The sequence below is a fragment of the Leptopilina heterotoma genome, unplaced genomic scaffold, assembly GCF_015476425.1.
Source record: "Leptopilina heterotoma isolate Lh14 unplaced genomic scaffold, ASM1547642v1 Lhet_340, whole genome shotgun sequence".
Classification (NCBI taxonomy): Eukaryota; Metazoa; Arthropoda; class Insecta; order Hymenoptera; family Figitidae; genus Leptopilina; species Leptopilina heterotoma.
The window spans coordinates 49527-63454 of record NW_025111028.1 but is presented as its reverse complement, the minus strand read 5'-3'; the positions used below and the strand labels follow the sequence as shown (position 1 = coordinate 63454).

Here is a 13928-nt window from a genome sequence, read left to right as displayed (position 1 = left end):
AACTTTACAGTAAATCGTGAGGTATTAAAAAGTGTTGCAGATTAAATTAACACCAAAAAAGATTAAAATAATCAATTTTGGTGTTATTTTTTACAATTAATGAAATTTTAGTTCATTAAATTTTTTTATAACTATAAAACAGGAAGATATCGATAATTCCAAGTCTTCGACTCGGAGTCATCGATTTCTTCATGTTTTATAATAATTTTAATTTGCATAACATTTTTAAAAAAAAAGAAAATTAAAAAAAATTTTTTTTTATTTTTAAATTTACAAAAATTTTAATGAAATCCTTCGCAAGAATTCAAATATTTTTACAAGTAATACAATTTTTCACATCAATATAATTATTTTAAACAATGTAATAAAATTCGTTGTAAGAACTCAATTATTTTCATAAACAAAAAATTTAAATAGGATTTCAATTATTTTTAATACAATTCTTCAAAATAATTCAATTACTTTCACTAAAAATAACATTATTTTTCATGAAAATTAAATTAAAAAAAAAAATTTTTGATAAAATTGTAAGCAAGAATTTAATTATTTTCATAAATAATAAATAAAACTCATAGAAGAATTTCAATTATTTTCAATACTATTTTTAATTGATGAAAAATTCAATTATTTTCACAAATAAAGTTTTCTACAAGAATTCAATTAAAATAAAATTTTCATAATATTAATTATATTTTGAAAAAATTAATTATTTAAAAGAACGTTTATAGGATTTTTATGAATCTCATAAATAATAAAATTCATCGCAGGATTTCAATTATTTTTAATACAATTTGAAAGGAATTTTTCAAAAAATGTAATTTTTCTTAAAAATTTAATTTCAATTCTTCGAAAAAATGAATTATTTAAAAAAATGCTTTTTTAAATTCTTTGAAAGAATTCAATTATTTATAAAAATATTAGAATTTTTCACAGGAATTCAATTATTTTTAAATATTTTTATAAAATTCTTTGGACGAATTCAATTATTTTCAAAAATAATAAAATTCCTCGGAGGAAATAAATTATTTAGAAGAAATGTAAGAAAATTCGTTGCAAGAATTTAATTATTTTCATAAATAATTAAAATTCGTTGCAAGAATTCAATTATTTTCCTAAATAATAAAATTTTTCAAAGGATTTCAATTATTTTTAATACAATTTTAAGTAAATTCTTCGAAAAATGTTATTTATTTAAAAAATTCTATTAAAATTCTTCGAAAGAAATAAATTTACAATTTTCAATAATTTTTACCAATTTTTGTAAAAGTTCCTAGAGAATTTTCAAATCCATTTGTTTACAATTCAATGTTACGAAATTTTGATTATTCGAAAATTCTTCAATTAAATATAAATAATTAAAATAAATATTTTATTATTTATATAGATAGAATTGAAATTTTGACGAGAATTTTATTAAATTTTTAGAAATAATTGAATTCTGGAGAAGAATTTTATTAAATTTTGGAAAATAATTAAATTCTAGGGAAGAATTTTATTTAATTTTTTAAAATAATTGAATTCAGGGGAAGAATTTTATTAAATTTTTGAGAATAATTGAATTATGGAAAAAAATTTCATTTTTTATAAAAATAATTGATTTCCTAAAAAGAAATTTATTATTTAGGAAAAAAATAGAATTCTTGGGAAGAAATTTAATATTTAGGAAAATAATTGAATTCTTAGAAGAATTTTATTAAATGTTTGAAATAATTGAATTCTGCGGAAGAATTATATAACATTTTTGAATTAAATAATTGAAGTCTGGGAAGAATTTTATTAAATTTTTGAAAATAATTGAATTCTAGAGAAGAATTTTATTTTTAATGAAAATAATGGATTCCTAAAAAAATTTTATTATTTATAAAAACAATTGAATTATTGCAAAAAATTTATAAAAAAAATTGTAAATAATTGAATTCCTGTAAAAATTTTGTATTATTGTTGAAAAAAATTGAACATTTGCATAGAATTTTATTCAAATTTTTTTTCTGTTTGGATATTTTTTAAAATTTCTATGAGTCGATTATGCAATTTTACTTCTACATTGACTTTCTTCTTCAATTTTATTTTTGACAGATTTCTATTATCATTTTCATTTTCACTTTTATAAATTCTGATTTCTATTTTCCTTTTGACTTTTTGAATTTTTCATTTTTACTTCATTTTCACTTTTATAAATTTTTATTTCTACATTCATTTTAACTTTCATTTTTACTTTGAAAAATTTTTATTTTCCAATTTCTATCAAAATGAACGTGAAAATAAAAATTCTGAACAATTTGAATTCATTTTTCAGAATAAAAAATAGTTATTTTTAACAATGATTCAAATTTCAAAGAAAATACATTCTTCCGCAAGTGATCAATATTCTCAAGTAAAACATAAAATGTTGGGAAAACGCCTAGAAAAAAAAAATGAAACGTGTATAAGCTCGGATTCGTGACGGAAAAACAATTCACGTGATTAATGAAAGAAAGCGGTACGATTTTCTACATTTTCTGGATCGCATGTTGATGAAAGGAATCGTTTCGTGTTATTTCCTTCCAACCGCGCAGTTCTTCTCTATACTTTTCATTTTTTTCTCTTTCCTCCATAACTACTATTCAAAGGGTTCAAAAGTATAAGAATAACATTGGCTTCTTCTCGTGTTTGCTTGAATCACTGCACAACAATATTCATAGTTGCGAATAGCTCATGCGGGTTTATATATGTATATACATATATATATAATATAATATTTCCGTGTGTATATTTCGACGTGTTTGGCGAACACTTGAAAATAAATTGACTCTTATCGGATTATCCTACATTCGTGCATACGTTCGCGAACCGAGTCACAGGCCGCGTAAGCAGAAACTGCCGTATAAGTAAGATAACGTCAATAAGCTTGTATCTGATGCGGGATGTTGAGAGATATCAAGAAAATTCACGCTTTGTTGCCTTATATTAATTTTTTTTTCCTTTTTTTTTTGATAACATTTTGATTAATAATTTTTGTCCTTCAGGGTTGTTACAAACATTTAATTTTCTTTTTTCCTGATTTCCAGACAAAATTTTGACTTTTCTCCTGACACTAAAGAATATTCTTTAGAATATATATTTATTTTATTATTTATTTTATTATATATATATTTATTATTTATATTTCAGAATATATATTCTGATTCACCCTAAAAATTATTAGATACTGAAAAAAAATGTTCTATTACATTTATTTACGAACCTTTTGAAATTCAATAACTTATAATAATTGAAATCTGTTACTTCAACAAATTTATTTGGTTTTCAGTTCCTTTCGTTTGAAAAGAGAAATATGTTTAACGGAATAAATTTCTCCATAGGAATTAAGATTTTCAAAAGTTTCAAATTTAAACCTTTTTGAAATTAAATCAATTTTATAAATACTGTTATAAAACATGTTAAACTCCGAGTCTTCGACTCGGACTGATCGCTATCTTCATGTTTTATAATAATTTAAATTTCCATAAAATTAAAAAGAATTAAATTATTTACGAAAATTATAATAAAATCCTTCGCAAGAATTCAAATATTTTTACAAATTCTAAAATTTTTCACATCAATTTAATTATTTAGAAAAATGTAATAAAATTCATTGTGAGAACTCAATTATTTCCATTAACAAAAAATTTTCATAGGATTTCAATTATTTTTAATACAATTTTACATAACTTCTTCAAAAAATGTAATTAATTTCAAAAATTTTTTGCAAGAATTTAATTACATTTCACAAAAATAATGAACTTCTTTGCTGACATTTAAATAGTCTTAAAATTTACTATTTTAATAAAATTTCTCAAAAGAATTCAACTATTTAAAAAAAAATGTAATAATATTCGTATGCAAGAATTCAATTACTTTCACTAATAATAACATTTTTCATGGAAATTAAATTAAAAAAAAATTTTTTTGATGAAATTGTAAGCAAGAATTCAATTATTTTCATTTTCATTAAATAATAAAACTCATAGAAGAATTTCAATTATTTTTAATACTATTTTAAATTGATTAATCGAAAAATTCAATTATTTTCACAAATAAAGTTTTCCACAAGAATTCAACTATTTAAAATAAAGTTTTCATAATATTTATTATATTCCGAAGAAATTAATTATTTAAAACAACGTTTACAGGATTTTTATAAAGAATTAAATTATATTAAAAATTTACATAAATTTTTTCAGAAATTTTAATTTCTTTTAAACATTTTAATAAAATTTTTCACAATAATTCAATTATTTTCATAAATAATAAAATTCTTTAAGGAAATTCAATTATTTTTGGAAATTTTAATAAAATTCTTAGCAATTATTCAATTATTCTCATAAATAATAAAATTCATCGCAGGATTTCAATTATTTTTAATACAATTCTAAAGGGATTTTTCAAAAAATTTAATTATTCTTAAAAATTTAATTTCAATTCCTCGAAAAAATGAATTATTTAAAAAAATGTTTTTTTTTAAATTCTTTGGAAGAATTCAATTATTTACAAAAATATTAGAATTTTCCACAGGAATTCAATTATTTTTAAATGTTTTTATAAAATTCATTGGAAGAATTCAATTATTTTCAAAAATAATAAAATTCCTCGGTAATTAAATTATTTTAAAGAAATGTTATAAAATTCGTTGAAAGAATTCAATTATTTTCATAAATATTTAAATTTCTTGAATAAATTCAATTATTTAAAAGAAATGTAATAAAATTCGTTGCGAGAATTCAATTATATAAATATATTAACAATTATCAATTATTTTTAATAATTTTTGCAAAAGTTCCTACCGAATTTTCAAATCCATTTGTTTAAAATTCAATTTAACGAAATTTTGATTATTCAAAAATACTTTAATTACATAATCAGAAAATAAGAACATGAAATAATTTTTTAAAAAATTCAGTTAAACTTTTCCAAAATTCAATTATTTCTAAAAATTCACGCTATAATGTTTTTAATATTCAATTATTATCAAAAATTTTAACTGAAATTCATTTTAGAAATCTATTTTTATTAGAAAATTGTAAGAGAATTCAATTATTTAAATAAAAAATAAATTATTTATTGAATAATTGAAGGTTTTTTAAAATTGAATTTTCATAAAGAATTTTATCAACAAATTTTTAAATAATTAAATTCATTAGACGAATTCCGATAGCATTTTTAAAAATAATTACATTTTTATAAAATTTTTAAATAATTCAGTTCTTGTGAAATTTTTATTTATTATGAAAATAATTAAATATTTACGTAGAATTTTATTAGAATTTTTGAAAATAATTGAATTTTGGTTAAGAATTTTATTAATTAAAAAGACAATTGAAATTTTGATAAGAAATTTTTTATTATTTTTTTAATATAATTAAATTTCTGCGAAGAATTTTATTGTTTACGAAAATAATTGAAATCTTGAAGAGAAATTTAAAAAAAATTTTCAACATAATTGAATTTTTGTGAAGAATTTTATTATTATTATTATTATTTTTGAATTTAATTGAAATTTTCACGAGAAATTTAAAAAAATTTTGAACATAATTCAATTTCTGCGAAGAATATTATTATTTATAAAGGTAATTGGAAATTTTCTAGGAATTTTATTAAAATTTTTATAAATAATTGAATTCCAAAAAAGAATATTATTATTTATGAAAATAATTGAAGGTTTGTATAGAATTTCATTAAAATTTTTAAAAAATTTTAATTCAATTTTTATTAGAAATTTGTACGAAAATTCAATTATTTAAATACAAAAATAAATAATTTATTTAATAAATAAATGTTTCTCAAAACTGAATTCTCATAAAGAATTCGGGTAAAATTTAAATTCCATGATGAGTTTTATTATTCATAAAAATAATTGAATTTCTGTAAAAAAATTTTATTATTAATGAAAATAATTGAATTATTGCAAAGAAATTTATAGAAAATTTTGTAAATAGTTGAATTCTTGTTAAATTTGTATTATTTATGAAAATAATATAATATTTGCTCAAAGTTTTATAAAAAATTTTGAAAATAATTGAATTTGGAAGAAGAATTTGATTATTTATAAAGATAATTGAAATTTTGACGAGAATTTTTTAAAATGTTTGAAAATAATTGAATTTTTTCAAAAATTCTAATTAATAATTTTTCATGTTTTACAATAATGAAAGATGACTGAGATTCAATAAATTGTAACTTATTTTAAAGCAAAAAGGCAGTTAGTGATTCAAATTAAAATATGAAAGAAAGAAACCTCTCAATTGGATATTAACCCTTTGCAGTCTAATTAGAAAATTTCTTTTAGACCTAAAATGATCAGAAAAAAAATTTTTAAATTTTATGTTGGATTTTCAAATTTAAAAATGGCGGAACTAATATGGCGACCATATTTTTTAAAATTTGATGGATTTGTCTAAAAATATTGACTCACAATTTTTAACTTTTAATTCTGACATGAAATTTGGATTTCATGACCCCAAAAACGCCCGAGTCAACGACCCCAAAAATCCCCGAATTTTCAGAGAATCTGATTAATTTTGCTTGAATTTCTGTTGTCACCATTTTGGGTCGGCCATTTTGAATTTTTTAAATCAGACTTCATGTTCAAATTGCTGGACGTTAAAGATTGATTTAATATTACATTTTTCGATTTTTTTTCCATCAATATTTTCATATATACATCTACATTCAGAATTTGTTTTTCAATTCGATTTACCCACAGGTATAAATTTTACATTTTAAATTTTACAAGAAAGAGAGAAAGGGAAAGAGAGAAAGAGAGAGAGAGAGAGAGAGAGAGAGAGAGGAAAATCTATTACAGGTGTAATCTCCTAGAAAAGGAGATTGAAAATATTTTCAATATTACAAGTGAGTATGTGAGTGTGTGAGTGTATGTGTGGGAGCTTAAATTTCAAATAGGGGAATATAATATGCGACTGTCTATCCTCTAAGTTAAACTAAAATCGGGTTTTACAAAGTGACTAAGTTATTAAACAGTTGTGCAAGTTTTAATTGCATCCTCACTGTACAACATCCCTAACACCTGCACGCAAGAAGAAGCGTGAGCAAACTTATTCTTGGTAAGTTGTGAAAATCGCCTTTGTGCACGTGTGAACGATGCTTAATATTGTGACACTTAACCCAACTTCAAATAAGAGCTCGCTTTAAACCACAAACCATATACATTGGTGGATGTACTTAGTTGTATTTTCGATGGCAGGCACTTTGGTGTATTTTACTGATATGTAAACTATCAGCGTTTAGTATAATTAGCGTGTTAACGCACTTCAGAGCGGCGAGAGCTATTGTGCAGCCCGTCGGTTTATTAACTTTCAAAACTTATGTATATTTATAAATTATTCAATTATTAAATTTAAAATCAAGAAAATTATATTCAATTAAATATTTACTTGAATCAAATAAATATTCAAATCAAATTGTCGTTGAAATAAATTTTATTTAAACCAATAGCTTCAGTACTCTGATTTCTCATTCGATAATTAATTTTAAAAAAAGTATAGCAAAAAGTAGTTTTCAAACTAAAAAAAGTAGCTATAGAAAAATTAAACTCGACGATCAAAAATACTCGTTTTAGACACTTCATAAAACTGACAAAAATTCTATTCTATATTTTATTTTCCTGATGACTTTTTCCTAATTTTCATCAAAAATATTTACTTCTTTCTTATATATCTTACTGCTAATAAATTGAATTCCTACAAACAAATTTTATTATTCATGAAAGAATTTCAATATTTATAAAAATAATTTATTTCGTGCGAAGAATTTTAGAAAATTTTTTAAATAATTCATTTTTTTCGACTAATTTTATGCAAATTCTAATTTAATATTTAAATAATTGAATTCCTGAAAAACTTTTACTATTCAAAAAAAAAATTAAATTCTTACGAAGATTCTTACAAATTTTTTTTTAAATAATTGAATTCTGTTTGCAAATTGTATTATAAATAGTGGATATTGAAAATCATTGAATTGTGAAAAGTTTTTAAAAATAATTAAATTTTACAAAGAATTCTATTAAAATTTTTGAGAATAATTAAATGTCCGTGTGGCATTTTATTAAATTTTTTTGAAAATAATTTCATTCCTAAAAAGCATTTTATATTATTTATGAAAATAATAAAATTGAATTCTTGCAAACAATTTTATTAGAATTTTTAAAAATAATTTAATTTACAAAAAGAAATTTACTATTTATCAAAATAATTGAATTCTAGTGATAAATATTGGTATTTTTGAAAATAATTAAATTTTACAAAAAAATTTATTAAAACGCCTCAAAATAATTAAATTTTCGGGAATAATTTTGTTTTTCTTTCAAAAACTTTTATAAAAATATTGTAAAATAATTGTATTTTTGTGAAAAATTCTAATATTTTTGTAAATAATTGATTTCTTTCGAACAATTTTATAAAAATATTTTAAAATAATTGAATTTTTGTGAAAAACTCTAATATTTTTGTAAATAATTGAATTCTTCCAAAGAATTTTGTAAAAAATATTTTAAAATAATTGAATTCCTTGTGAAAAATTTTAATATTTTTGTAAATAATTAAATTCTTCCAAAGAATTTTATAAAAATATTTTTAAATAATTGAATTTTTGTGAAAAATTCTAATATTTTTGTAAATATGTAATTGAATTCTTCCAAAGAATTTTAAAAAAACGTTTTTTATATAATTTATTTTTTCGATGAATGGAAATTAAATTTTTAAGAATAATTAAATTTTTTGAGAAATTCCTGTAAAATTGTATTAAAAATAATTGAAATCTTGCGATGCATTTTATTATTTATGAAAATAATTGAATTTCCCTAAAGAATTTTATTATTTATGAAAATAATTGAATGCTTGCGAAAAATTTTATTAAAATGTTTAAAAAGAATTAAAATTTCTGTGAAAATTTATGTTAATTTTTAATATAATTTAATTCTTCATAAAAAACTTGTAAACGTTGTTAAATAATTAATTTTTTCGAAATATAATAAATATTATGATAATTTTATTTTAAATAATTGAATTCTTGTGGAAAACTTTATTTGTGAAAATAATTGAATTTGTCGATAAATCAATTTAAAATAGTATTAAAAATAATTGAAATTCTTAGATGAGTTCTATTATTTATGAGAAAAATTGAATTATTCCAAAGAATTTTATAAAAATTTTTAAAAATAATTGATGTTTTCGAAGAATTGAAATTACATTGTTAATAATAATTAAATTTTTTGATCAATTTCTCTAAAATTCGATTAAAAATAATTAAAATCCTGGGATGAATTTTATTATTTATGAAAATAATTAAACAGTTGCTAAGGATTTGATTAAAATTTTCAAAAATAATTGAAATCCTGCAATGAATTTTATTATTTATGTAAATAATTGAACAGTTGCGAAAAATTTTATTAAATTGTTTAAAAAGAATTAAATTTTTGTAAAAATTTTGTTATTTTTGAAAATAATTGAATTTTTGTGATAAATTTTGTTATTTTTGAAAATAATAGAATTTTTTGTAATAATTTTATAAACAATGTTTTATATAATTAATTTTTTCGAAATATTATAAATATTATGGAAATTTTATTTTAAATAATTGAATTCTTGTGGAAAACTTTATTTGCAAAAATAATTGAAGTTTTCGATTTTATTAATTTAAAATAGTATTTAAAATAATTGAAATTCTTCGATGAGTTAATTTATGAAATTAATTAATTTCTTCCTTAGAATGTTATCAAACATTTTTACACAAAATTGAATTTTCATGAAAAATGTTATTATTAGTGAAAGTATTTGAATTATTGTGAAGAATTGTATAAAAATTTGGTGAAATAATTGATTTTTTCGAAATTTTTTTGATAATGCTATTCTAAATTAATTAAATTCCTATGGAAATTTTATTATTTATAAAAATAATTGAATCTGTGGATGAATTTTATCAATTTTTTAAAAATATTTTAATTCTTTTGCGAAATTTGATGAAAATACTAGATATTAAAAATAATTGAATTTCAAATATTTTTTTGAAAATAATTGAATCGTTTTAAAGTATTTGATTATAATTTTTGAGAATACTTTTTTGATTTCTAGTATTAGTGAATTTAAAGTATAGTAAATAGTAGTGATGAGTTCGTAGCCTGAGTATTTGAAGAAAATTCAATTTAATTGTCTCCAATAAATATTATTTGATCCAAGTAAATATTTAATTAATAATAGTCAATTTATTGGTTATTTGAGTCAAATAATTTTTTTTTTCAGTGTACTGATTGGAATTAAACGAATTTATAAAAAAAGAAATGAAAGAAATGAAAGTGACAATTTTAATAAGTTAACTTATAGATATTACTATATTTACTCGCAGGTACTACGGGCTGTTAATCGAAATTTTTAATTACATACTAATTTATTCATAAAACAAGGAAGTGTGATGTAAGAAAAAGTCACATTATTTCGCCATAGTGGATTTCTTTCCCACGCCCGCATTTTGCGATTAGAGTCTCGTTTCTCTTTGATTTATGATTTCAAATCAAATAATATTTTTAATTTTTTACTTTATTTTATTGTAATAGTGAACATTACTTTCTTTTAATGGTTTATAAATCAAAATAATTATTTGTAACCACTTTATTAAATAATTTTTTACTAAGAAATAATTTAATTGAAATAACAAAATTTTTGGTTATAAATTGCATTTGCTCCGAATATTTTACTTTTATATTTTATATTCAAATATTTTACTCCAAATATTTTATTTGATAATAAACAAGTAATCGGTTATTTAAATTAATTAATTTTTCTCTTCAGTGAAATTAAATATTTACTTGAATTTCACTGAAAAGAAAAATAATAATAACAAGAACAATAATAATCGATTATTAATTTATTGTAGATTTAAAAAAAAAATATTTTTCGTGTCCCTTAAAAATATGCAAATAACTTTATAAACTCCTCGAAATTTTTTTTTTTTTTGTTTTCAAGTGAAATAATAATCGATCTGGAATATTGAACGTTTAAATGAAGATATGAAGGATCGAGCGCCGATGAAATTTTATTAGAAAAGCGTTAAGAATTCCTTTCCAAACTAATATGAAAATTCAATTAAAATTCAAGTATTTTCATTTTATACGTAAATTCTTAGAATATTTAAATTCTATTTTAATTTTAAATCACACTTTATTTTTCTCTTTTTTTTTTTGAAAAGTTACTGCAGAGCTCTTGTATTATAACTTTTTGTAAAATATGCTTTATGAGTGTACCTGGAGAGTATAAAAACTAAATTAAAACTCTCTGAAACACGTACACCTCACATAGCATTTGAAAAATCAAATATTAATTTTCAGTAGAACAAGACATTCACAGTCCGACGTGAATTAAGAATAACTCTCAATATGCAGTGTTAAGTAAATATTTTTATAAAAATTATTTATATAATTGTCAAAACTTTTAGTTAAAAAAAAAGATTTAAATACACATTTTGATAAACTTAATCAATTACGTTATTAAAGTAATTTTGTACTTAAATTTTGTATTTACACCCAGAATAAAGATTTTTATTTAAAGAAATCTACTTCTTTTATGTGTTTCTTCCAAAGAAAATTAACTTTTCTTAGAAAAAAAAATTGATTCGAAACAAATTCTTTTTATTAATAAAAAAAAAAATTCATTCGAAACAAATTTTTCTTTGATTTAAAAAAAGTGTATACAAAACAAATATTTCTTTGATTCAAAATAAAAAAAAAATTGATTCGAAACAAATTTTTCTTTGCACAAAAAAAAAATTTATTTGAAACAAATATTTTTTTGATTAAAAAAAATGTATTCGAAAGAAATTTATTTTGATTCAAACTAAAAAATAATTAATTCAAAACAAACTTATCTTTAATTCAAAAAGAAATTTATTCGAAACAAATTTATTTTGATTCAAACTAAGAAATAATTGATTCGAAACAAATATTTCTTAGATTCAAAATAAAAAAAAATTGATTCAAAACAAATTTTTCTTTTGATTAAAAAAAAGTATTCAAAACAAATTTATTTTGATTCAAACAAAAAAATAATTGATTCAAAACAAACATTTCTTTGATTCAAAATAAAAAAAAATTTATTCGAAACAAATTTTTCTTTCATTTAAAAAGTAATTTATTCGAAACAAATTTATTTTGATTCAAAGAAAATTTATTTGATCCAAAGAAAACTTATAGAAATGATGATTACAAATAGAATGATTCAAATATAATAATTTCTTTTGAGTGTAATTTATTTTAATGACAAAAAGTTTTGTTTCTTTTTTTTTTTTTTGAAAATTAAAAAATATTTTTACAGTAGGAAAGTAAACTCACTTACTGGTCCCATATGGATGTAACCTGATCTCAGTGCAAGAAGCGTGGAAACTTCCGGCCCTCCTTCAATCCTCACCACCCATTCGTTTTGATAAACTCTTGAATTGTTATTAAAGTTTGCTTCCTCACAACTCGAATACAAAACGAGTCCGAGGTAATAAAAAATAATGTACTTTAAATCCCGTCTGAAAATAAAATTTTGTAAATTTAATAATTTAACATTTTTCCCACAGGTAAACAATTATACATACCGTAAGGTTGCCATTTTATTCCTATTCTCATTTATTATTAATAACTCAAAAATAGTGGAAAAAACACTGTTTTCACTAATAACACTTTTGCTAAAAAAGAAACTAGAAAATTTTGATTATTTATTTATTTTTTTTTTTTGGAGGAATAAAGGGAGGAGGAGGAAGAAAAAAAGAAGTCACTGAGGTGTAACCGAAGGAGAAGCGAATGACAAGTGATCGGCCAGTGTGTAAAGCAATTAGTTGGACCGTATCTTTTGTTTGTCTCCCCCACCACTACTACTTTTAAATCTCGAAGGTGGGAGTAAATAGGGGGTTGGAAAAGTGGGGAAGATACTGAGTGCATTTGCAAGCAAGAATGGTTTCGAGCTTTGAGAGAATTAAATTATATCCGTATTATTCGTGAGATCGATAATTGGATATTGCTGGGATTCGAGACAGGAAAACTGAATCAGGAAATTGCACATAAAGCCTCTGAGAATAGGAATTAATAAATAATATCTTTCGAGAAAACTCATTATTTTGTTTTCATTATATTTGCGTCAAAATATTTTGTTTATATTCTTCAATCATGTATGTAATGTGAAATTAATTGAAAAACTGTAAATTTAAAATCGAATGTACATATTAGTATAACCGTAACATGACTTTGTCATTATATCTATTTTTCCCCCACTTTATTTTCACTAATTTTGACCATTAATAAGAATTATTTACAATTTAGTTATTATAATAAATATAATAGAATAATTCTACAAAAATTCTAGTCAATATTCTTTAGAATTTCACTAGAATAATTCTATTCTTATATAATAATAAAAACAATTACATTATTATATTATAATTCTAGTAATTATTCTAGTAAAAATAATAACAATAAATTATGTATTTAAATAAATAAAAGAATAAAAAATAAAATAATCTTCTTCTTTCTCCATTTGTTTATTAATGGGAATTACTATACTTGCAACTTATTTATAATTGTAATTTATATATTCTTAAATTTATAATTGAAATGGAACAAATTTTATATCAGCCGCAAACTTTGTTTCATTTCCAGGGTTGCCACAAAAATTTAATTTTGTTTCTCCCTGACCTTTCCCTGATTTCCAGACAAAATTTTCACTTTTTCCCTGACCCTAAAGAATATTCTAATGCACTCTAAAAATAATTAGATACTCAAAAAAGTGTTCTATTACATTTATTTACAATTTTCTTTGATTGTAAAATTTTTCGAAAACATCAATAACATCTATTTTAAATAAACATTATTTTACCACAAGAATTGAAATTCTTCGAAACATTCAAATTCAAACCTATTTGAAATT

The 13928-nt window shown here is 20.4% G+C and overlaps 1 protein-coding gene across 1 annotated transcript in view; it reads right to left on the bottom strand.

The window, feature by feature from the left end:
• The window catches only part of LOC122505100 (neuroendocrine convertase 1-like), a 70498-nt gene extending 57684 nt beyond the window's left edge, over positions 1-12814 (bottom strand). The window contains exons 1-2 of the mRNA XM_043616551.1: positions 12604-12814; positions 12357-12537 (exon numbers count right to left, since the gene is read on the bottom strand). Coding sequence (XP_043472486.1) covers positions 12357-12537; positions 12604-12617 — 195 coding nt within the window. The 5' untranslated portion in view covers positions 12618-12814. The remainder of the gene's footprint in view (positions 1-12356; positions 12538-12603) is intronic.
• Between the last annotated feature and the right edge of the window lie 1114 nt (positions 12815-13928).